Source organism: Salmo trutta, chromosome 3, assembly GCF_901001165.1.
Source record: "Salmo trutta chromosome 3, fSalTru1.1, whole genome shotgun sequence".
NCBI lineage: Eukaryota > Metazoa > Chordata > Actinopteri > Salmoniformes > Salmonidae > Salmo > Salmo trutta.
Window position 1 is genome coordinate 52,367,068 of NC_042959.1, and position 25,333 is coordinate 52,392,400.

Sequence of the window (25,333 nt, forward strand, 5' to 3'; positions counted from 1 at the left end):
CAAAAATGAACAGCTCTTGCAATTCTTGTGATATTGAAAACATAAAGGCATACAATATACCTAATTTATTGAATTTAGTGACTTGTACCCTGACACTCACTGATCAGTCCTTCTTCACTAGTCATGTTTTACATTGTTAAATCCACCTGGCTTCAGAAAGACTACCAGTCAGTTAGTGCCACTATCAGTTGTTTGAGGCAATAGGTTAGCAAGGCCGACACAGTGCATCAGTTTTATAAAATGTAATGGCCAGTCATTAATTAAAATATAACCAACAATTGTGCAATGCAATAAGAGTCCTCTGAAATATGAACAGACCATTCGGAGAAAAGTAACAAGACACAGGGGAGTTGCAATTGAATTGTTAATAACACTACATATTTAAAAAGACCACCATTGATTAGCATTTGACCAGTTTGTGACAAGGTAACAAACCCATAGCTGACCTAGACCTACATTGGTGTACTGTACACTTGTTCGAAATCTCTAGACATTTTCCTGACAAGCTTATGCCCTCCAAGATGTATTGGTAGAAGACAACATTGCAACATCCTATATAACAGTAGAGTAATATTCCACAGACCGATGATAGGTAATAGTCAAGACTTATGTTGGTGCATGTTTTGAGGCCTAATTTTAAACACCACTAATTCTGACAAGTTGATAGCTGAACAATAGCAGTTTGGGGAAACAAAGGACTAGTCATATGTTAGGTCTTTACAAGACAATTTACAAAGCTTGTCTGAGCATGTCCAACTGTCTCAGTGTTCTTCATTAAATCAATGCATCAGAGAATGTTGTGACTTCAAGACGGACTTCCCATGATCCACAAGCCAGTCATCATATATGTGACAAACTTGCATAGTCACCAGCCATCCAATCACAAAACCACCCTTAAATCCTGTTCAACCGGTTGCAGTGGGCCAGTTGTGTAATGGCGTTGGATGTTCTCGCCGAACTTCTCTGCAGACGGAGATGTCGTCGTCTCGGCAGCAGACGCAAGGAGGAGGAATGCTTGGTTTGACAGTCCTTGCCTGACACTGCTTCAATAATATTATAATACTCAGTACAAACAGTCACAGCCTCCAGGCATTTAACAATGGGGGAATTTGGTTTGTTTATGTTGGAAGGACACAGCTTACTTTTATCCCCAGTCCACTAACCCTATGACCTAGGTTAAACTTTCTCTTCAGGGAATCACACACACACACACACACACCTTTCTCTCTCTCGTAGGGGTTAGTCTTCCAACTGAATTAAGTAAAAAATAATAATAATATATGTTTTAGGCCTTGTAGTGATACATGCATACATTATACTGATATACACTTTTTAAAATGAAAGCAAAAAAAGTATTAAATGCAGCTATACAGAGTCTTTAGCTATTCCGGGGAGAAAGGACGAGAGGTGGAAGGTCTGATGTCAGAAAGGAGAACACCATGTCCAGATGTTATTCAGAGTTAGGAGGAGAGGGGGAAGGTGCATGTGGGAAGAGTGGGCCAGGTTTAGGTACTGCAGCAGGAGCGGCTGGTGGGCTGAGCTGCCTCCGTAAGATCCACTCCCCGGTTCCGCCCACTGTTCGCGCCCTCAGCTTGAGGCTCGTTCTTGGGTAATTTCTTTGCTGTGAAGCGATAGGGAAAATGTTTAGGACCTGTTTCTATTATCAGATTGATAGTTTGAAAATGTTAGTCTAAGTGTAATGAACATGGAACATAAAACACTTACCAATAGCCATGAACATCTCATTAACGTTCATAGAGGTCTTTGCTGATGTTTCCATGAACAGTAAACTGTTATCATCTGCGTATGACTGGGCATCCTGGAAGAAAACCACCAAAATCAGTCAATATGCAACAAAGGTTGTGTTTAACTGCCTTACAGGTCAAATTGTTTGATGACTCCATTGAGAATAAAACTAGCACAGTGTAATGTTCATTAGCAAATTCACCGGCACAAACCTGAAAATCCAATGCTCTTTTGTTTGCAAGGTCAGCTTTGTTCCCAGCCAACGCTATTACAATATTTGGACTGGCTTGTCTCTGAAGCTCCTTAACCCAGTTCTTTGCTCGTGCAAAGGACTCCTGGCAAACAGCAGAGGACGAGAGATTAAGTCAGACAATAACAAGGTCCTTGTGGAAGAATGACAACACAACCCCTCCCTTCATTCCCTGGTTATGCTATTGACTTTGCAGGATATCCAAGATGTGGTCTCGTTAAAGGAGAACTTCTATAAAATATGACAATTAAATATAATGTTCCCCAGCTTACATGTATGGGGAGTTTGTCAACAAGATGTATCATATTCCTGAGTTGAAGTCATGCTCTGCTCCAAACATTGGCTTAAGCTTTATGTACAAAGCATTGAGTTAGAAAACCAAGCTCGTTTGACAGCTTATTTCCATGAAATACTATGTTCCATCAACTTCCCAGCAAACGTCTTAGCAAATAGAGCAAAAGCAGACATGGGGATCAACATAGAATTTCTTATTGGAGTTGCTCTTTTTTTTTACCTTTATTTTTACCAGGTTTGTTCATCTCAATGAGACTCTCTTTTACAAGAGAGACCTGGCCAAAATAGTAGCACAAAGTATCAGAAACAATATACAACATAAAATATCAATTCACACATTGAACAGAAAGATGGTTTGGGAAAGTATGGTGCAACTAGGGGTAAAAACATTAACAAATAAATTGAGGAGCTGTCAAAACAAAAGTTCCCTAGATGTGACAAGTTTGTTAGGACCAAATTAAATTAATAGGGATATTTTAGACTTGGGTCAAATCTAAGAACTACAGAAAAATGCTTGAAAACATGTCAGCAAAACGAGGCTACCCTTTTTCCTCAATATTTTCTTCAGCTTCTCAACTAGGCCTATTAAAGAGGGCCTAATAATCAAACTCCTGCTAAATTTTCACAAAATGTCTTCAGCTGTATCTAATGCTATACAGTTCATTCGGAAAGTATTCAGACCCCTTTACTTTTTACACATTGTTACGTTACAGCCTTATTCTAAAATGGATTCAATTGTTTGTGCCCCCTCATCAACCTACACACAATGACAAAGCAAAAACAGGCACAGAAATTTTTACTAATGTATTAAAGATATAAAACTGAAATATCAAATTTTACATAAGTATTCAGACCCTTTACTCCGTACTTTGTTGAAGCACCTTTGGCAGAGATTACAGCCTCGAGTCTTCTTGAGTATGACGCTACAAGCTTGGCACACCTGACTTGAACCCTCACAAGCTCTGTCAGGTTGGATGGGGAGCTATTTGCAGGTCTCTCCAGAGAAGTTTGATCGAGTTCAAGTCTGGGCTCTGGATGGGCCACTCAAGGACATTCAGAGACTTGTCCCAAAGACACTCCTGCGTTGTCTTGGCTGTGTGCTTAGGGTCGTTGTCCTGTTGGAAGGTGAACCTTCGCCCCAGTCTGAGGTCCTGAGCAGGTTTTCATGTTTTCATCAAAGGACCTCACTGTACTTTTCTCTGTTCGTCTTTCCACACGATCCTGACTAGTCTCCCAGTCCCTGCCACTGAAAAACATCTCCATAACATGATGCTGCCACCACCATAGGGATGGTGCCAGGTTTCCTCCAGACGTGACGCTTGGCATTCAGGCCAAAGAGTTCAATCTTGGTTTCATCAGACCAGAGAATCTTGTTTCTCATGGTCTGAGAGTCCTTTAGCGGGATGTCATGTGCCTTTTACTGAAGAGTGGCGTCTGTCTGGCCACTCTACCATAAAGGCCTGATTGGTGGAGTGCTGCAGAGATGGTTGTCCTTCTGAGAGGTTCTCCCATCTCCACAGAGGAACTCTGGAGCTCTGTCAGAGTGACCATTGGGTTCTTGGTCACCTCCCTGGCCTAGGCCCTTCTCCCCCGATTCCTCATTTTGGCTGGGCGGCCAGCTCTAGGAAGAGTCTTGGTGGTTCCAAACTTCTTCCATTTAAGAATGGAGACACTGTCCTTGGGGACCTTCAATGCTGTAGAAATGTTTTGGTACCCTTCTACCAAATCTGTGCCTCGACACAATCCTGTCTTGGATATCTACGGACAATTCCTCCGACCTCATGGCTTAGTTCTTGCTCTGATATGCACTGTCAACTGTGGGACCTTATATAGACAGATGTGTGCCTTTCCTAATCATGTCCATTCAATTGAATTTACCACAGGTGGACTTCAATCAAGTTGTAGAAACATCTCAAGGATGATCAATGGAAACAGGATGCACCTAAGCTCAATTTCAAGTCTCATAGCAAAAGGTCTGAATACTTACCTTATTTACGCATCATGTTTTTATTTTTAACACATGTTAATGTCTAATACCCTGTTTTTGCTTTGTCATTATGGGGTATTGTGTGTAGATTGATGAGGGGGAAAAAACATTTAATCCATTTAAGAATAAAAATGTGGAGAAAGGGAAGGGGTCTGAATACTTTCCAAATGCACTGTACCTAATTTAAGAGTCTCTTTTAATGTGTGACAGAGTACATAAACCCGGCTGCTGACTCACTTTGTTAGTGATGTCGTAGACCACGATTGCGGCCTGGGCACCTCTGTAGTACATGGGTGCTAAGCTGTGGTAGCGCTCCTGACCAGCTGTGTCCCAGATCTCAAACTTGACTGTTGTGTCATCCAAACATACTGTCTGAGTCAGGAAGGCAGCTGAGAGGAGACAAACAGTCATAGCAGCATTTAGAATTTTGTTGCAGTAGTCTAAAAGAAAAACATCTGGCTGTCCAGTTTCCAACAATGGACTAATAATATATATATATATATAAAATCATGGGAGATCGCATATCCTACAGAATGTAATCAGAAATGTAGTCAGAATCACTACAGGACAAAAAGATAGTGGAATGGACATAACCCAAAACCACTAATACAGTGAGGGAAAAAAGTATTTGATCCCCTGCTGATTTTGTACATTTGCCCACTGACAAAGAAATGATCAGTCTATAATTTTAATGGTAGGTTTATTTGAACAGTGAGAGACAGAATAACAAAAACATCCAGAAAAACACATGTCAAAAATGTTATAAATTGATTTGCATTTTAATGAGGGAAATAAGATTTGACCCCCTCTCAATCAGAAAGATTTCTGGCTCCCAGGTGTCTTTTATACAGGTAACGAGCTGAGATTAGGCGCACACTCTTAAAGGGAGTGCTCCTAATCTCAGCTTGTTACCTGTATAAAAGACACCTGTCCACAGAAGCAATCAATCAATCAGATTCCAAACTCTCCACCATGGCCAAGACCAAAGAGCTCTCCAAGGATGTCAGGGACAAGATTGTAGACCTACATAGGGCTGGAATGGGCTACAAGACCATCGCCAAGCAGCTTGGTGAGAAGGTGACAACAGTTGGTGCGATTTTTTGCAAATGGAAGAAACACAAAAGAACTGTCAATATCCCACGGCCTGGGGGTCCATGCAAGATCTCACCTCGTTGAGTTGCAATGATCATGAGAACGGTGAGGAATCAGCCCAGAACTACACGGGAGCATCTTGTCAATGATTTCAAGGCAGCTGGGACCATAGTCACCAAGAAAACAATTGGTAACACAATACGCCGTGAAGGACTGAAATCCTGCAGCGCCCGCAAGGTCCCCCTGCTCAAGAAAGCACATGTCCGTCTGAAGTTTGCCAATGAACATCTGAATGATTCAGAGGACAACTGGGTGAAAGTGTTGTGGTCAGATGAGACCAAAATGGAGCTCTTTGGCATCAACTCAACTCGCCGTGTTTGGAGGAGGAGGAATGCTGCCTATGACCCCAAAAACACCATCTCCACCGTCAAACATGGAGGTGGAAACATTATGCTTTGGGGGTGTTTTTCTGCTAAGGGGACAGGACAACTTCACCGCATCAAAGGGACGATGGACGGGGCCATGTACCATCAAATCTTGGGTGAGAACCTCCTTCCCTCAGCCAGGGCATTGAAAATGGGTCGTGGATGGGTATTCCAGCATGACAATGACCCAAAACACACGGCCAAGGCAACAAAGGAGTGGCTCAAGAAGAAGCACATTAAGGTCCTGGAGTGGCCTAGCCAGTCTCCAGACCTTAATCCCATAGAAAATGTGTGGAGGGAGCTGAAGGTTCGAGTTGCCAAACGTCAGCCTCGAAACCTTAATGAATTGGAGAAGATCTGCAAAGAGGAGTGGGACAAAATCCCTCCTGAGATGTGTGCAAACCTGCTGGCCAACTACAAGAAACGTCTGACCTCTGTGATTGCCAACAAGGGTTTTGCCACCAAGTACTCAGTCATGTTTTGCAGAGGGGTCAAATACTTATTTCCCTCATTAAAATGCTAATCAATTTATAAAATTTTGACATGCGTTTTTCTGGATATTTTTGTTGTTATTCTGTCTCACTGTTCAAATAAACCTACCATTAAAATTATAGACTGATAATTTCTTTGTCAGTGGGCAAACGTACAAAATCAGCAGGGGATCAAATACTTTTTTCCCTCACTGTACATGAATAGAAGATGTCAGATCAGCCTACCTCCGATTGTGCTCTCTTGGAATTCATGAAACTGGCCCTTGACGAAGCGAAGTACAAGACTGGACTTTCCCACGGCGGACTCCCCTAAAAGTACTAATTTGAATTGGGAGATCTTGTTGCCTGTGTTCGGCCCATTGGGTCGTGTTGCACCACCCCTACTTGCCATGTCCTACACCCCAGTCTCTTGCTCTGGATGCAGAAGTACCGCTTGAATGGTCACTCCTAGAACTGCCAAAAATGATATGTCACATTACTTAAATCGTCAATAGATCACTGAATAAAGTAGTGGGGGAAAAAAAAAATACAACTACAAAATAATCCAAATGATCAACTTTGTGACGTTTAATTGGTTAGAAATTGTTCAATTAGCTTTGTTTCTGATCATCATTGTAATATCATTGAATCACAGGATGTAGCTAGCTTGTTAACTACAGACAGTATTTGGAAATGTGATGACTTTCACTTGGCAATTAGCTAGTAAAGTTAGACTTGTTTACAAAGAGTATATTACACCTATTTCTTAACTGTCCCAACTAGGGTTGCAAAGGGTCGGAAACTTTCCGGGAAATTTCCGGAATTTTCTATGGGAAGTTAAGCCCGGGAATTTGGGCGATTTTTCTTAAATTCATCAACAACAAAAAAGTTAACTGAAAAAAGAAACTGCAGTTCTGAAATACATCAAAAAGGATGAAGACTTCTGCCTGAAGCCCATACATGCCGCAGCGTATATGTTGGACCCCGAGTATGCTGGCAAGAGCATCTTGTCTGGTGCAGAGATCAACAAGGCCTATGGTGTCATCACTACCATGTCTCACCACCTTGGCCTGGATGAGGGCAAGGTTCTTGGCAGTCTGGCAAAGTACACTTCCAAGCAAGGGCATTGGGATGGAGATGCAATATACCAACATATCTTATCAGCCACCTGGCAGAAAGGACTTTTTGGATCTGAGGCTCTTCCCCCTGTTGCCTCCATCATCCTCCAAATCCCACCAACATCAGCCGCTTCAGAGCACAACTGGTTCTTGTTTGTGAACACGCACACCAAAGCACGCAACAGGCTGACCAATAGAAGGCCTGACAACGAGCCATCCTCAACAAGGTTGGAAAGTGACAGTGAAGATGAGGCCTCAGAGTCTGATGTTCAAGAGGTAGACATTGAGGAGTTACAGGGAGAAGACATGGAAGCCTGAGAGGAAGACAACCAAAGCTTTAGCTTCTAGAATATAATTTTACAGATGTATGTTGAAAACGTTTTTGGGAGATGCGATAGATCATTGGGGATCATTCAATATTCCCTTTCTTTTGTTCAGTGAAATCATCCCATGTTCAGAGTCAGCTCATTTAATTAAAGTTCAATTCGTAACTATTTTTTTTTTTTTATTGGAAGGATTTTATCATTTGCATTTATGTCTACTTATGATAAGGTAAAATGTCTCCATATGATATGGTAAATATATCAAATGCAAAAAACATCTACATTTAAATGGTATTAATAATCATATATTCCCGTTAATTCCCACGGAAAGTTTCCACCTCTGAATATTTCCCAAAATGTGAAACCCTAGTCCCAACAAGTAAACACAACAAGCCTATGTGTCTAGTCTAGCCAAAAATAATTGCAGTGAAGACATGTGGGTCGAAATCGTGTTACGTCAGTCTTAACCACAAATAACCACTGTGTTGACTAGCTAGCTAGTCAGTCATGATGGCGGATAAAACCTATCATCAAGCACTGTGTCCGTCAAAAATAATGATTAGCTTCCTCAGTCCCACCCATTGGTCCAATCTTGTCTACGACAAATTGGTTAGCTAGCACGCTAGCTAGCCAGCCAGCCAGCTAGTTATAACTAGCTAACTATAATTATTTAGATTAGGTGGCTACTGTTAGCGAGCTAGTTTACTTTATCTAACTAACTAACTACAGTACATACAGTATATTGAAAAATTAGCTAGTTCGTACACGAAAACTATCGGTCTTACCGCTAGCAAGCTAGATAAGGTTGAACCACACCTCACCCTGCTTCACGCAAATACGTGGAAGCTAGCTACATACATTTCAATGGTCAACTCATAACAGTATATTAAGAACGGGTCAACTGCTGGTTTATTATTTGCTGTGAGCTAGCTAACATAACATAGCTTTCGGCCTAGCCAGGCCTGCTAGCAAGCTAGTTCTGCCGGTAAACTGGCTAGCTAGAATGATATCTGCTTACCTTATCCGATATAATTAACTAGGTAGCTGAAGGGATTTACAAAAATATATATTTCCGGTACTCCACAATATTTTCAAAGGTCGATAAATTTCATAAAGGTTGTCCCTTTCCCACTTCCCGTTTGTTTTGCATGGTACGGTGTATGACGATACATCGAGTACCTACTTAGCGCTGAGAATAAACCAATCACCACTCGTGTTAAAGGGGCAATCAGCGATTGAAACAACAACGTGGTCCCGGCCACTGTTTCGGTAAAAAGCTGAGGGATGGGGCTAGAGAAAGGTAACCGCTCTCAAATTAATAGACAGAGCTATGGATACAAGGACTGGCCATCCATGGTATCAACATTATAGTTTGAACTATGTTTTGAGGTTATACAACGTTTGTTTACATTTACTTTGTTGGAGTAAAATAAACGTATATTTAGGGTTCTGATGGGGTCCGACAGTTGAACTAAGTTCGAGGAATGTATAAGTTATATTCTTAAATAATCAATTTGTGCATTTCATTAATTTACAAGTCCAAAAATCGATGTAGCAACTGCAGATTGCCTCTTATGAAAGGACCCGGAAAACTAATCGTTTTATAAGACAAAGAGGTAATGTTACACAAGTGTGATAACTAATTCACAAAAAAACCTTTGCAACATATGACATGACTTGATGTATGCAACTTTTTGTCATAACATGTCATATTGCCAAAGTGTTGGCTAAAAGCAAACATTTGCAACGTTCATAATCATACAGGTTATTAATAGTTTTTTAAATGTATTTATACCTTTATTTAACTACGCAAGTCAGTTAAGAACAAGTTCTGATTTACAATAACGGCCTAGGAACAGTGGGTTAACTGCCTTGTTCAGGTGCAGATCAAACAGTTTTTTCCTTGGCAGCTCGGGGATTTGATGGCCCAACGCTCTAACCACTAGGCTACCTGCCGCCCCAAGTGGTTGGGATTGAACCATTGTTTCTTTAACATTTCTTAGTTTGGGTCTGAAACAATTGTTTCCATTTATTAGTTTCAAAGACAATACATTATATTATTTATATATATATATATATATATATATATATATATACGGCTCAAAAAAATAAAGGGAACACTTAAACAACACAATGTAACTCCAAGTCAATCACACTTCTGTGAAATCAAACTGTCCACTTAGGAAGCAACACTGGTTGACAATAAATTTCACATGCTGTTGTGCAAATGGAATAGACAACAGGTGGAAATTATAGGCAATTAGCAAGACACCCCCAATAAAGGAGTGGTTCTGCAGGTGGGGACCACAGACCACTTCTCAGTTCCTATGCTTCCTGGCTGATGTTTTGATCACTTTTGAATGCTGGCGGTGCTTTCACTCTAGTGGTAGCATGAGACGGAGTCTACAACTCACACAAGTGGCTCAGGTAGTGCAGCTCATCCAGGATGGCACATCAATGCGAGCTGTGGCAAGAAGGTTTGCTGTGTCTGTCAGCGTAGTGTCCAGAGCATGGAGGCGCTACCAGGAGACAGGCCAGTACATCAGGAGACGTGGAGGAGGTCGTAGGAGGGCAACAACCCAGCAGCAGGACCGCTACCTCCGTCTTTGTGCAAGGAGGAGCAGGAGGAGCACTGCCAGAGCCCTGCAAAATGACCTCCAGCAGGCCACAAATGTGCATGTGTCTGCTCAAACGGTCAGAAACAGACTCCATGAGGGTGGTATGAGGGCCCGACGTCCACAGGTGGGGGTTGTGCTTACAGCCCAACACCGTGCAGGATGTTTGGCATTTGCCAGAGAACACCAAGATTGGCAAATTCGCCACTGGCGCCCTGTGCTCTTCACAGATGAAAGCAGGTTCACACTGAGCACATGTGACGGACGTGACAGAGTCTGGAGATGCCGTGGAGAACATTCTGCTGCCTGCAACATCCTCCAGCATGACCGGTTTGGCGGTGGGTCAGTCATGGTGTGGGGTGGCATTTCTTTGGGGGGCCGCACAGCCCTCCATGTGGTCGCCAGAGGTAGCCTCACTGCCATTAGGTACCGAGATGAGATCCTCAGACCCCTTGTGAGACCATATGCTGGTGTGGTTGGCCCTGGGTTCCTCCTAATGCAAGACAATGCTAGACTTCATGTGGCTGGAGTGTGTCAGCAGTTCCTGCAAGAGGAAGGCATTGATGCTATGGACTGGCCTGCCCGTTCCCCAGACCTGAATACAATTGAGCACATCTGGAACATCATGTCTCGCTCCATCCACCAACGGCACGTTGCACCACAGACTATCCAGGAGTTGGCGGATGCTTTCGTCCAGGTCTGGGAGGAGATCCCTCAGGAGACCATCCGCCACCTTATGCCCAGGCGTTGTAGGGAGGTCATACAGGCACGTGGAGGCCACACACACTACTGAGCCTCATTTTGACTTGTTTTAAGGACATTACATCAAAGTTGGATCAGCCTGTAGTGTGGTTTTCCACTTTAATTTTGAGTGTGACTCCAAATCCAGACCTCCATGGGTTGATAAATTGGATTTCCATTGATTATTTTTGTGTGATTTTGTTGTCAGTACATTCAACTATGTAAAGAAAAAAGTTTTTAATAAAATTATTTATTTCATTCAGATCTAGGATGTGTTGTTTAAGTGTTCCCTTTATTTTTTTGAGCAGTATATATTACAAACACTTGAATTGTTCGATACATTTTTAACCACCATAGATGCGGTAAATAGACGCACATCCAAAAAATCCGTCATGATGTATGTATGTGTTACTTAAGTCCGATTTGGATATATTTATCTGTTTTTACATTACAAGTTGTCCATTTTCAGGTTTAAAAGTGACTGCTAAATACTAACTCCCTTTCAGAAAAACTGGTTAGCATAGCTAGCATACAGAAATCGGTAGTGGTAATCAGTCGTTTTTAACCGTAAATGCAGTTGATTGGTGACAATGACATGAACATGTGTTGGGGTTAACATCTATACAAACATTATACTCCGATTTTTACCTCAACATAGTGTGAAATACACATAAACAACAGCCTAAATGTAGACTAATGTTGGTAGGGAAGATTTGGGATCTTTCCCTCACTGCTCTTCCCCCACGCGTTTCCATGTCAATTCCATTGTTTTGATCGAGTTCGATTGACCTCTTTGCGCTGGAGTCACTTTTTTCCCGCCATAGCAATTATAACAAGGTAGAATGTTGATGTTTTTTTTCTAAAACACAGGCACAGTAAGTCTATAATTATAACGCCAATCAGATCAGACCTCGGTTTCCTAGTGGCGGAAATGTGCATGTGTCTGTTTGTATGGGTGTATATTCACAGTCTCACACACCTTCCTTTTAAAGCCCCAAAACCGAGCAGAAGTGAGGATGTTTCTCAACACAACATGCCCAGGTGCAGGGACAATCCAAGTGTTCCATGGGAAAGCCAACGACCCTGATATTGCCAGTATTCTAGTTCATGGAGTGAGCAGCCAAGCTTCTATTTCGGTGAGTAGAGGCCTAAATAAACAGAGACATGCATAGTGAGTTTTAAGCTAACTAAACTCAGGTTTTCATTTTACAGATGTAGGATCTTAATTTGATCACGATTTTGTTGCTGGGAATTTTTACTGCATAACAGGAAATGTAAACTTGTAGTGTATTCATGGTTTAAAAAGACTTCTAAAGTTTCTAATTTCCAGACTTGATTTGCCCTAACAAAAAAATGTATCAACCGCTACAGAAAATGTACATTAATTATAATCCACATAATAATTCAAATTTCCTGTTGCTGCAGGATTTTTTCCTGCTGTAGCAAACTGGCAAAAATTAAGATCATACATCTGTAGATACATTTAACATGGTAGAGATCATCAACACATTAATTCATGGAATTGGTATGGTCACATTTGTTTCTGTATTTCCTACAGGGTGGATTAGTGATCAACCCACCACCTAAGACCATCTACCAACAGAGGTTACATCAGCTCCGTGAAGCTGGGTATTCCACCAATCAAAAAGCCCCCCTGGGCAGGTCACATGATCAGAGCCCTGGGCTTCCAAATTGGTTCGATACCGACACCGGCAAAGCCACATTTGCTGTGAAATCCCCCCAAAGTGAGTCAGACAATAAAGAAAGGCACTAGAAGCTACAATGAGTCGCCATGAACATTCATATTATGTCTGAAAGACATATCCACAAGCCTTCATGTACAAGTGTGTTCCTTCTTATCCAGCTGCAGGTGCGATTATCAACCCACCTAAAAGCGTGGAGCAGGTGGAGACAGAGGCTCAGGAGGGACACCAGTCTTATATCTGCTCCCACAATGCCTACTTTCTCGGTGAGTATTGTGGACATTTGTCTCTCTTTGGTTCTGACAGTGTTCAAATGGGGACTTCATTTAGGCTTGGAAGTCATTTATATGCTATTCAATATGTTGTTTTACACATTGATTTAACACCCATAGTTTTCAGACACATTTCTGTAGAAACACCATAGCCAGTGGTTAATCACACCTGTCGATATTTCTCTGTTTGATTTTAGCCAGGGTAAATCCATCATAACTGTGTTGCGTCCCAGGTGAACAGGTTGATAGGAAATACAAGTGGAGTCGTTATGGAAAGGACGGCCGGTTCGGAGTGCCTACTCCCCACCACAACGATGGACGCAGTGTCTCCAAATCTCTCCACTGATTGTGTGATACTCAGAAGTAAGCACTTATCCTACCTTACGTTTATTCAAAACACCTGACTTCTCATCACCATTCAATGTCACACAATGCATTGCCAATAGTCATAACATCAAATGTTGATTTGTGTACTGCTATTTTTCCCATAGGCATAACAGTGCAAATTTGTTTCTCAGAGATGTGATAACAGGGAAAGGATACAGCCACAGATTGGCAAAGTGCATGACCCGTAAGTCTATCACATTAACTCTTTAATGCAGATCTAGTTAAATGCCTGTTCAGTATACGTTCCAGACATATGTATTGCACAACTCATGCCCAGCTACTTCAGTAGCTTTAATTCCTCTATTCCAAGCCTTTTACAGCATAGCAGACACGTTGAAAGTGCCAGCAGGTCACACATTTGGAATCTTGATGCGGCCAGATGACTTTGGTGAGTAAAATTTTTATTAATAAAAGGACACATTTTCATAAAAGGACACATATTGAGTTTTCTATTACAATGCCAGTATGAAATTGGTAAAAATGGGTCAAGCTATAATGTAGTCTAGAGGGGTGACCAAAATGTAAGCTTTCTGTTATTGTTTGAAGATGAAGAATGGTTTAACTTTCTCCACAGGTGCGGGTGACCTTCTCCACTCCACCCCTCCAGCAGAGTACCAGAAAGGCACAGACAGACAGCGCACCCTGGTCAGTGCTGTACACCAGCACCTCAAGAAGGTCAACTTCCACAACTTTAACTCCCTGCTGCAGGCCTTCAGGCACTACGACAACGTTACATCCAGTGCATTTGGAAAGTATTAAGACCCCTTGACTTTTTCCACATTTAGTTACGTTACAGCCTTATTCTAAAATGGATTTTAAAAAAAATCTATCTACACTACACACAATCTACACTCATCAGTCTGCACACAATACCCCATAATGACAAAGCAAAAACAGTTTTTTAGACATTTTTGCTAATTTATTACAAATAAAAAACAAATACCTTATTTACATAAGTATCCAGACCCTTTGCTATGAGACTCGAAATTGAGGTCGGGTGCATCCTGTTTCCATTGATCATCCTTGAGATGTTTCTACAACTTGATTGGAGTCCACCTGTGGTAAATTAAATTGATTGGACATGATTTGAAAAGGCACACGCCTGTCTATATAAAGGTCCCACAGTTGACAGTGCATGTCAGAGCAAAAACCAAGCCATGAGGTCGAAGGAATTGTCCGTAGAGCTCCGAGACAGGATGGTGTCGAGGCACAGATCTGGGGAAGGCTACCAAAACATGTCTGCAGCATTGGAGATCCCCATAAACACAGTGGCCTCCATCATTCTTAAATGGAAGTGTGGAACCACCAAGACTCTTCCTAGAGCTGGCTGCCCGGCCATACTGAGGTATCGGGGGAGAAGGGCCTTGTTCAAGGAGGTGACCAAGAACCCGATGGTCACTCTGACAGAGCTCCAGAGTTCCTCTGTGGAGCTGGGAGAACCTTCCAGAAGGACAACTATCTCTGCAGCACTCCACCAATCAGGCCTTTATGGTTGTAGCCAGATGGAAGCCACTTCTCAGTAAAAGGCACATGACAGCCCGCTTGGAGTTTGCGAAAAGGCAACTAAGACCATAGAAAACAAAATTCTCTGGTCTGATGAAACCAAGATTGAACTGAATGCCAAGCGTCACATCTAGAGGAAAAGTGGCATCATCCTTACGGTGAAGCATGGTGGTGGCAGCATCATGCTGTGGGGATGTTTTTCAGCAGCAGGGACTGGGGGACTATTCAGGATAGAGGGAAAGATGAACGGAGCAAAGTACAGAGAGATCCTTGATGAAAACCTGCTCCAGAGCTCTTAGGACCTCAGACTGGGGCGAAGGTTCACCTTCCAACAGGACAATGACCCTAAGCACACAGCCAAGACAACGCAGGAGTGGCTTCGGGACAAGTCTCTGAATGTCCTTCAGTTGCCCAGACAGAGCCCGGACTTGAACCCGATCGAACATCTCTGGAGAGACCTGAAAATAGCTGTGCAGCGACGCTCCCCATCGAACCTAACAGAGCTTGAGAGGATCTGCAGAGAAGAATGGGAGAAACTCCCCAAATACAGTTGGCCAAGCTTGTACTGTAGTGTCATACCCAAGAAGACTCAAGGCTGTAATCGCTGCCAAAGGTGCTTCAACAAAGTACTAGGAAAGGGTCTGAATACTTATGTACATTTATAATTTTAATACATTTGCGAAAATGTCTAAAAACCTGTTTTTGCTTTGTCATTATGGGGTATTGTGTGTAGATTGATGAGGGAAAACAACTATTTAATCCATTTTAGAATAAGGCTGTAACGTAACAATGTGGGAAAAGTAAAGTTGTCTGAATGCACTGTATATACAATTCTCTGTATTAACGTGATAATATCACAGAATTTCTAAACCCCAGGACCAACATCGCAGTACTTCCGGGAAAGCTTTGCGAAGCAGACTTGACTGACCAGACATGGGTTTGGGGTTTGCAAGTCAATGGGAGAAGTGAAAAATTCTTCCATAGTTGTTAATTTTCCTTAAATCTAAAGGCACAACCTAGATTCAAGCCAATGTCTGAAGTAGCTGAGCATGTTATTACTCCAACGTTTTGAAAGTGACAAACTGACACATTTTCATCAAAAACAACTTAAAATCGAAGGAGTGCCTTTGATTTGATTGCCTGCACATGTGCAGTTTGGCGTGAGACTACCGTTAGAGCTGATGACATGTTTCTGCACACGAGCTTAGCTAACCAAAGTCGCCATGACATCGCCTACAAGCATTTCTATTGGAGAAGCAGTTTCTAGATATCTTCATACTGTACTGTCTTTGATAATATTAAGTTAGTTTGAGATTGTTCAGTCTGTGTGTGTGTGTTCAGTGTGTGTGTGTGTGTTCAGTGTGTGTGTGTGTGTGTGTGTGTGTGTGTGTGTGTGTGTGTGTGTGTGTGTGTGTGTGTGTGTGTGTGTGTGTGTGTGTTCAGTCTGTGTGTGTGTGTGTGTGTGTGTGTGTGTGTGTGTGTGTGTGTGTGTGTGTGTGTGTGTGTGTGTGTGTGTGACTCTACAGAAGGGTCAGGGTGTGATTGCCGGGGAGGACCTGCAGGACGTGTGTCGTCAGTTTAACCTGGACCTGAGTGGGCCGGTGCTGGATGACTTGATGGAGTACTGTGACATGGACAAAGATGAACTCATCAACTTTCAGGAGTTTGCCAATTTCCTCAATTGGAAGGACAAAACCGCCCATCAGTAAAGTGGAGCAGCGCATTCTGACCAGTGGTCAGTTACAGTGTCTAAGCATAGAAATATAATTACTAGAATGCTCATTCCCATTCAAGTCAACCATCTGTGATTGGTGTACTGGCGGTAATTCTATTCCCTTTTGATTGACAACTCTACCTCACAGTGTAAGACCAGCACAGTCCCAGATAACATGCAGAGAGAGGCTCTCCCTGAGAGACCTCCAGCCTCAGAGGCTTTGGCCAGACCGGAGGACCTGGAACCTGCAGAGGTGGGCAGCATGCTGAAGAATAGATATTTAGGTGAAAGATGCATGAAGAATTTGATATCATTCCCACACTTCTCAAAAACAATTCAGGGAGGGAAAATTCTCTGAGATTCAGCACACGATTTCTCACATTTCTATCTTAGCATTACAATGGACTGGTAGTCCTTTTCCCCCTGCTTCTCTACATTGTGTGAATCTCACTGTATAATTCTGATATCTTTCCACATAGACTATCATATGTATGGGACTCCCACAGTGCGCACCGACCTGGTGGCCCCGCGGATCAAGCGCGTCAGCGACAGCACTAACTACAGTGACCAGACCACAGCCTTTGACCTCCTGTATCCTACGCTGTACTCCCTAAGGGGAGTCCACAAGGAGCACTTCTTCTGTCCCCGCACCAAAGACGAGGTACAGAATACCAATGAACCCACTGAAGAATCAAGAGAAAGAAAGAACGATATGGTCTAGTAGATTTTATAGAATAGCACTGGGACATACAGTTCCATGTGGAAATTTGTTACAGCATTCATAATGTAGGAAAAACGTTGTTTCAAAAATATAATTGGTATGAACAATTCTGCCATTGGAGAAGTGATTGACACAAAATGTTATTGAAATAGGACGGAGCTTGAGCAAATAATTTGTCAAAGAGATCTTCTGATTCTTATTTCCGCCTCCATTTCCTTTTCAGATCACTGACATATTCCGAAATGTGGGCGTGAGTATTTCCGAGGAGACATTTGCGGAGGCGTGGAAGCTGGCATCCATGAGACACCCCACTGGGGACATGTGTGTGGAGATTTTCCGGGACGTTCTAAAGGAAATTCAAGCTAATTAAATCTGAATAGTATCTTTTACCTTTTATTTTTGATTGTGGACTGTAATATATTTTCTTATGTTGAGAGCAATAAGCTGTTGCTAGAATTGTAACGGTGGTCCAAAGGAGTTGACCAAGGTGCAGCGTGGTAAGTGTTCATCTTGATATTTACTTTTACTCAGAACGCTTAAACAAAATAATAAACAATGGCAAACGACTGTCACATCTTGCAGGCTCACCGAGCAGTAAAAAAATAAGATCCCACAACACAAGGAGGGAAAAAGGGCTGCCTAAGTATGGTTCCCAATCAGAGACAACGATAGGCAGCTGCCTCTGATTGGAAACCATACCTGGCCAAAACATAGAAATATAAAACATAGAATGCCCACCCCACACCCTGACCTAACAAAATAGAGAAATAAACCGTCTCTCTCAGGTCAGGGCGTGACAAGAATAAGAATAAGTAAAACATTTTTTTCTGCTGCTAACTAAATGCTTACCCTTCCTGCATGTGATAATATACAGTATCTACTCCTGAAACCTAAGTAAATATTGATAATTATGAGTACCATCATGCCATCGGAGTCTTATCATTTGAAGTCGTTTATTCTGTCACACTCTTTGATTAGATTTACACACATATTTACTCTATGGTTTTATTAGTCAGTGTTATAATGTTAATCTGTCAATCCTAATTAAATATGTGACCACAGCTTTCGACACACAAACACACAGGCGTGTGCACATACACACAGGCGTGCGCAAACACCCACCTACTGTACTGACGGCATATTGAAGTAATTGTTTGGATAACAATATCAACTTGAATAACCAGATGAATAAAAGGTACCGAGTACATACACTAATCCATGTCGAAACCCAACAACACAGAAATATAACATGTTAATAAACACAACACATTAGCTTTTTGTCAGTGTTTTATCACTTGAATGATTCCACTACTGTAAATTACCATTTAACAATCTGACTCCCTGGCGTGGTGAATTGGCTAATATGCTATAAACATATTCACTAGCATTTTAACATAAGTAAAGCTTTCCACACTCATAATCACATTAGGAATAACCAGGAAGCGTCTCTACCCAGAACCCCCTACGCACCTGCCCATATTACCACGCCTGGAAATTATAATAATCCCCAACCATACTTCATTATGCATGAATTAATGCTTACTAATGAAGGAATTGTCTCTCTTTTTGATGCATCATTAATAGTGTGATTTAAGAGTTGACAGAATTGGATGAAACACAGTGTTCAATAGCCTGTCAGTGTAATTTTTTTTACATTGTATTTTATTAAACCTTTATTTAACTAGGCAAGTCAGTTAAGAACAAATTATTATATACAATGACAGGCTAATAGAGGGTGTTTGATTTTGGCACTGGCATAATACATTACAGTACACCAACATCTGTGATTCCTTTGAGACATTTAATCATAATGTAAGATATTTGTATGCTTCATAAGCACTACATAAACCCTTCACAAATCATCTAAGCATCTGTCATACTCTATAAATGATGTATAAAGGGTGACATAACCATTACCACTGTAGGGTGAACAGCCAAATGTGACATTACACACTTTGTATGTTTTTACAACATTTATGGAATATGACATATGCTTATAGACTATTTGTGAAGCATTTATGTAGTGCTTATGTATGCTATATAAAGCCTTTACAAGTTGTACTTCCTTTAAAGTGGGACCGGTATGTGTATACTATCCTACCTTAGTTTTTTCCCAAACTAAACCGAGGTCACTCATGTAAAATGTGTATCATATCAACATAGGAGGATAAGGAGACTTGCCAGTTATTATCCAACAGCTTTCAATAAACACTCATTCATATTGTGATTTGTGTAACACTATCGCCCCCTTCTGCTGAGGATTGTTGTGTTTATTAATTGTGTCCTACCTTTATAGATGCTATGCGGTGTCAATTTTACTTCTGAATAATCCGACAACTAAGGTGTTTCTGAACAATACAGAACAACAGTTTAACCTGTGATACTGTTTCAAAGAGACAAAATATCATACCGTATCACCATGAAGCAGTTTGTTTTGTTCTGGGACAAACTATAACAGCAGGGATATTGTAGCCACTAATTGTTCATGCTGAGGTTCATAGAAAGTCTATTGTTCCCAACAAACCTGAGATCGGAGAACTTACGGATAAATAATACGTCTGCATTTCAGTGTGTAGGGCTCTGGTTCCATCCAGTCCACCCTACAAAGCAGCTAGGATTCAAGGTGACTCTTCTGTTGACTTGTAATGGTTCAGTTGAGTTTGGGCGCGCTTGGCTGAGTACAATGGTCCTGCTGATTGAAGTCCTGTTGGTTAATAACGTTTTGTTGAGTTGAATGTTGTCAGAACTGAATTAGGTAAACTGTGCTGTGTATGCTTGGTCTGACGCTGTATCCTGGTGACAGAGGTGTTCATGGGTCTTGTCCAATCACCCTATCAGGTTCCAGTGCCAGATGTTAGTGACTGTCCAATCAGGTTCAGCTCCCCTGGTCAGCTCCCAGTGGAATCTGAGAGGAGAGATGGAGGGATGGAGAGAGAGAGAGCGAAAGAAAGGAGAGGGAGAGAAACACATTAAAATTAGATCTAATAGGAATTGCTTTAGATTTTTCTATGGTGTTTTCGCACTTCTGCAAAGCGACAAGAGAAGTAGAGTGAATGAGACACAGAGAGAGTAGAGAGAGAGTAGAGAGAGCAAGAGAGAGAAAGAGAGTGTGACGACAAATATATTTTATAGAGTATACTTTTGAAGATGAGAAAAGTTGTTTCCAAACAGCTGAGGGAAGACCATTTAAACCAATGCTGACAAACAACCAAACTAATCTTCACACCATCACCTTGAAAATAAGGTGAAGCATCTTAACAGAGCTCTCTTATCCTGCCAAACTTATCAAACTGTATCTCAGCAATGAAAGGGAAAACATATGAAGTTTGACAGGCTTTTAGAAAAGAGTTTTAAGACCTGAAACAATGAAAGTGAGATTCTGGCCAACTAGATAGGTGGGTATTAGGTATGACAACCAAACCGTGTGGTCCAATTCCTAACGGGATTTCTGATCAGGAATGGGAGAAGAAGCTTGATCCTGCTCCGTGAATCGGAAGTGGATTTAATTCCTGCCATTGTGCTTGGAGCAAATCGCGTAAGTGATTTAGACCAAATCAGAAGTTACAGCACTGAAGCGTTCTCTTCAATTGGTTATACACAGGTGTACTTTTATAGCACTTAGGAGGTGTTATAACACATTTCTTACACTGTCAACATGGCTGTCATAACACACTACAATACTATGAGACGTAATACAAAACATATAAAAGCAGCAAGAGCAAATACAATGTGTTTTCTTTATACACAATATAACTACCTCACGTAGAGGTTTGTAATGTTTCCATACTTCCCCCAACCTTCCTCTATGAGATGCAGAAAATTAAGGTCCTGGTTAAATGTTTGCATTACTTATTGTGGGTTCACATACATGGAGAAAGTAAATAAAATATTGACAAACTCTCGCACATCAAATCTCTTGGCTTATCCATCAAGATCCAGTAAGAGATTAAGAATTGGTAGAGACACAGCACGTACAACTTTTATTCATATTTAAACATATTTAAGTAAAATTTAGGGAGACTTAATAATTATAATCCAAACATTTGGATGCATGAAATGAATATTGAAATAGTCTTGGATGCCATGCTTACTCATAGACAGCTGTCACTATCTTCTTCTGTGGGCCGTCTTCTTCAGTGGTGGCCATTTCGAAGATCTTGGTACTCTCCTGGTCCTCAGGAACATCAGCAGTGGACATATGCCAGAACCTCATCACAATGAAGCAAAACTTCCTACCTGAGAATAACAGAGGAAGCAGGAAAACAGAGAGTTAACAGAAACAGTGAAGTAGGACACAGTTATGCATCACACTAACTCTCTCTCACACACACACGCACACATGCACACGCACGGATTATTACGGATCCACGTAAGTGGATCAGGGATGCCGACCACTGTGATGCCATGATGACCATGGCCGCCAGTGCGCTTCCGTTCATTCTCGCTCTCTGTGCAGTATTGTCTGTATTTCTGATGGGAGAAAACCCCACTTTGTCGCCGCAAGTTATGCAAGCTACATAGTGTGGTCAATTCTCCAAGCGGACCCGCGGTGCGCGTATAAATAGACGTCAATGAACGGCATAGGGGCTGTTGTGGCATTGTGGAATAGGTCCTATTCCAAGGGTAGGCCAGCGATGATAAGTATGAGCGCTTTGCCAACCCGCCGAGCTCACGGCAAGTGGCGATACATATAAACCGCTGCATCATGCCAACGCACCTGCGAAAGCAAAACGATATAATATAATTCTCATTCTGGATTTTGATAGAGAGCAAGATTACTGTGTGGTTCTTCAGGCAACTTTATGAAACTATCCGATGCTGTACCCATAATCCTTATGGTAAAACATTTACTGTACCTACAATATCCAGTAGAGGGAACTAAATGTCTACAATTCAGTATTGTACATGGATAGTTTCACAACTAAAATTGGCTGGGGAAAATATGCAAGTGTCTTAGCGTGAAATCAGATTCCCCATGGAACCTTGAATTGCAGAAGTTCTTGTAAGGTCTTATTTCTAAAACCTTGCATTCCAGACCCATGCCTTTAAAGCTGCAATATGTAACTTTTTGGGTGACGACCAAATTCACGTAGAAATGTGGGTTATAAATCTGTCATTCTCTTTGAAAGCATGTCTAAGAAGCGGGAGATCTGTTATATGTGCTACTTATATTCTCCATTGTTAAGTTTAGTTTTTGCGTCTTTTACTTTAAGTTTTGTAAACCAGCCTCAAACAGCTTATAATACAGTATTTTTGTTTATGGAAAATATATGTCACAGCGGTTTAGATGGTACAATTATTCTCCACACTCTACTTGCTTGTTTTGTTACATAAACTGAAATTAGGTGAACTATTTGAATTTGAGCATTCAGGAAATGGCCGAGCGATTTTTACATAGTGCATCTTTAATCATTAAGTCCAGAAAAACAACATACAGCCCAACACAAATAGACTTACTGTTAGAGATTGTTGTGACACATGCCCATGAATCAATGGACAATTTAGTTCAAATCAAATCAAATTTTATTGGTCGCATACACATGTTTAGCAGATGTTATTGTGGGTTTAGCTAAATCCTTGTGTTCCTAGCTCCAACAGTGCAGTAATATATAACTATACACAACAATACACACACATCTAAAAGAAAAATAATGGAATTAAGAAATAAAGAAATATTAGGATGAGCAATGTCGGAGTCCGGAGTATAAATAAATAAACATATACTGTATATATATATATACAGTATATTACTGTATGTGATGGCATGTATAGACATTATGGGCAGTATGTGGATATAATATATAGTATATCGGAAGAATACGTGGATAGAATAGTGTAAATACAGCAATAGTTGAATAGGATGGACATGACTAGAATACAGTATATACATATGAAATGGGTAAAACAGTATGCAAACATTATTAGTGACCAGTGTTCCATGTCTATGTACATAGGGCAGCAGCCTCTAAGGTTCAGCGATGAGTAACCGGGTAGGAGCCAGCTAGTGATAGTGACTAAGTCCAGGACAGGGTACTGGGTGGAGGCTCGCTAGTGATGGCTACTTAACAGTCTGATGTCCTTGAGATAGAAGCTGTTTTTCAGTCTCTCGGTCCCAGCTTTGATGCACCTGTACTGACCTCGCCTTCTGGATGGTAGTGTGGTGAACAAGCCGTGGCTCAGGTGGCTGAGGTCCTTGATGTTCTTCATGATCTTCCTTTGAAACCGGGTGCTGTAGATGTCCTGAAGGGCATGCAGTGTGCTCCCGGTGATGCGTTGGGCTGACCGGTGCGGTTGCTGTGCCAGGCTGTGACATAGCCTGACAGGATGCTCTCAAAGGTGCATCTGTAAAAGTTTGTGAGGGTTTTAGGGGCCAAGACAAATTTCTTCAGCCTCCTGAGGTTGAAAAGGCGCCACCACACTGTCTGTGTGGGTGGACCATTTTAAATCGGCGGTGCTGTGTACGCCGAGGAACTTTAAGCTTTTCACCTTCTCCCTCCGTCGATGTGGATGGAGGCGTGCTCCCTCTGCTGTCTCCTGAAGTCCACAATCAGCTTCTTCATTTTGTTGATGTTGAGGGAGAGGTTATTTTCCTGGTACCACTCCGCCAGGGCCCTCACCTCTTCCCTGTCTCGTCTTTGTTGGTAATCAGGCCTACCACTGTTGTGTCGTCTGCAAACTTGATGATTGAGTTGGAGGCGTGCGTGGCCACGCAGTCATGGGGAAACAGGGAGTACAGGAGGGGGCTGAGCACGCACCCTTGTCAAATGCTTAGGCCTACATTGTGTGTGTGTGTGTGTGTGTGTGTGTGTCTGTGAGAGTGAGAGAGAGAAAGAGAGAAAAAAAAACTACAATGGTTGAGTAAACATACAACTGTGTTCAAATAGCTTTGTTTTCAGACGGATGTTTGTGCACAGGTGCACAAAATCATTGTCTCAAAAGCTGAAATTTGATCAGTAGACCAAAGCGTAATTAAATTCCCGCTGTTCTTGGTGATTACAGGTCACGAACATTTGTGTTTGCTTGATATTTCGATTTCTTTTTAGTGTTCAGGCGAATTAATCTGAAAATCTGAAAATATATTCTAGTTTGACATAATATTCCCACGCATGAAAACAAGCGGAGAGAAGCCCACGCGTGTCCACACCCCTTTAAGTTCTGCAAGTCATTTTATTGATACATAATTGCTAGCGCAGCACTTGATTATTGAAATTGCGTTCAGATATGGAAACCTTTCTGAGAGTATTATAGTAATTATCCACGTCAGTTTAAAATGCTTTTACACCTGTGGGTTGAATGGAGCAAAATAATAAAATATATTGCTGCTCTGATTCCACACGATTGCCAAACTATTTCTATATAAGAATGAAGCCTTCTTCATGTGAAGGCAACATTTTGCAATTTAATTGTAGTTAGTAAAGCCATAATCTATTTTGCCACTTTTGTCCACAACTTTGTCAATAAAACATCCCCATTAACAGGCCAGCAAATAAAATAAATGTAAAACATTTAAAAGAAAGAAATGTGACAGGGTAGGAACTATAGTTTTGGTTAGTGTTTCCCTTGGGACTATAATGAGTGGTGAACATGTAAACTGGTACAAAAACCCTCCTTGTATACCTGTCCCCCCCACTCTTCCACATTAATCTAATATTATTTACTTTATTATCATCTATTATCTAATTTTTTTGTTGTCTATTTTATCTTTTAACCTAACAAAGTTTGTTTTAAATAAAATCATGTTGGGAAATCACATTAGTTGAATGCATACGGGGAATCTACCTGACCCAAGAGCACCTTTAAAATCACAATTAAAATCCACATTAAAGCAGAGAAATGCCTTGATCTAACCACACCCTCCCTCCTTGATCTTTGCCTGCCTCACGTCTTCCTCCCATCCAAGAGAACTATTTGGACAGAAAAGAGCAGAAGCTCTGAGCTGTCCCATCAGGCCCAGTTAGTCTTAATCTCTCTT

At 41.5% G+C, this 25,333-nt stretch overlaps 2 protein-coding genes across 2 annotated transcripts; one reads left to right on the forward strand and one right to left on the reverse strand.

The window, feature by feature from the left end:
- Positions 1 to 25: 25 nt before the first annotated feature.
- Positions 26 to 8,903, reverse strand: LOC115178119 (ras-related protein Rab-5A). The gene is made up of 6 exons (XM_029739152.1): positions 8,724 to 8,903; positions 6,511 to 6,738; positions 4,515 to 4,666; positions 1,959 to 2,081; positions 1,726 to 1,819; positions 26 to 1,621 (listed from the first exon to the last, which is right to left on the reverse strand). Exons 2-6 carry the CDS (start codon positions 6,674 to 6,676, stop codon positions 1,506 to 1,508), a joined length of 651 nt encoding a protein of 216 aa, XP_029595012.1. The 5' UTR covers positions 6,677 to 6,738; positions 8,724 to 8,903; the 3' UTR covers positions 26 to 1,505.
- Positions 8,904 to 11,379: 2,476 nt separating this feature from the next.
- On the forward strand, positions 11,380 to 17,950 carry LOC115165584 (EF-hand domain-containing family member B-like). The gene is made up of 9 exons (XM_029718792.1): positions 11,380 to 11,458; positions 12,054 to 12,197; positions 12,620 to 12,806; positions 12,926 to 13,030; positions 13,270 to 13,371; positions 13,998 to 14,152; positions 16,789 to 16,924; positions 17,120 to 17,301; positions 17,585 to 17,950. Exons 2-9 carry the CDS (start codon positions 12,078 to 12,080, stop codon positions 17,729 to 17,731), a joined length of 1,134 nt encoding a protein of 377 aa, XP_029574652.1. The 5' UTR covers positions 11,380 to 11,458; positions 12,054 to 12,077; the 3' UTR covers positions 17,732 to 17,950.
- The last annotated feature ends 7,383 nt before the right edge of the window (positions 17,951 to 25,333 follow it).

Coding starts and splice junctions, on each gene's coding strand:
- LOC115178119 (XM_029739152.1), bottom strand. CDS start 6,676: ATGGCAAGTAGGGGTGGTGCAACACGACCCAATGGGCCGAACACAGGC. Junction 4,667..6,510: donor CCAAGAGAGCACAATCGGAG/GTAGGCTGATCT, acceptor GTCTCCTCTCAG/CTGCCTTCCTGACTCAGACA. Junction 1,622..1,725: donor TGAGATGTTCATGGCTATTG/GTAAGTGTTTTA, acceptor ATCGCTTCACAG/CAAAGAAATTACCCAAGAAC.
- LOC115165584 (XM_029718792.1), top strand. CDS start 12,078: ATGTTTCTCAACACAACATGCCCAGGTGCAGGGACAATCCAAGTGTTC. Junction 12,198..12,619: donor GCAGCCAAGCTTCTATTTCG/GTGAGTAGAGGC, acceptor TATTTCCTACAG/GGTGGATTAGTGATCAACCC. Junction 14,153..16,788: donor CCTTCAGGCACTACGACAAC/GTTACATCCAGT, acceptor TCTACCTCACAG/TGTAAGACCAGCACAGTCCC.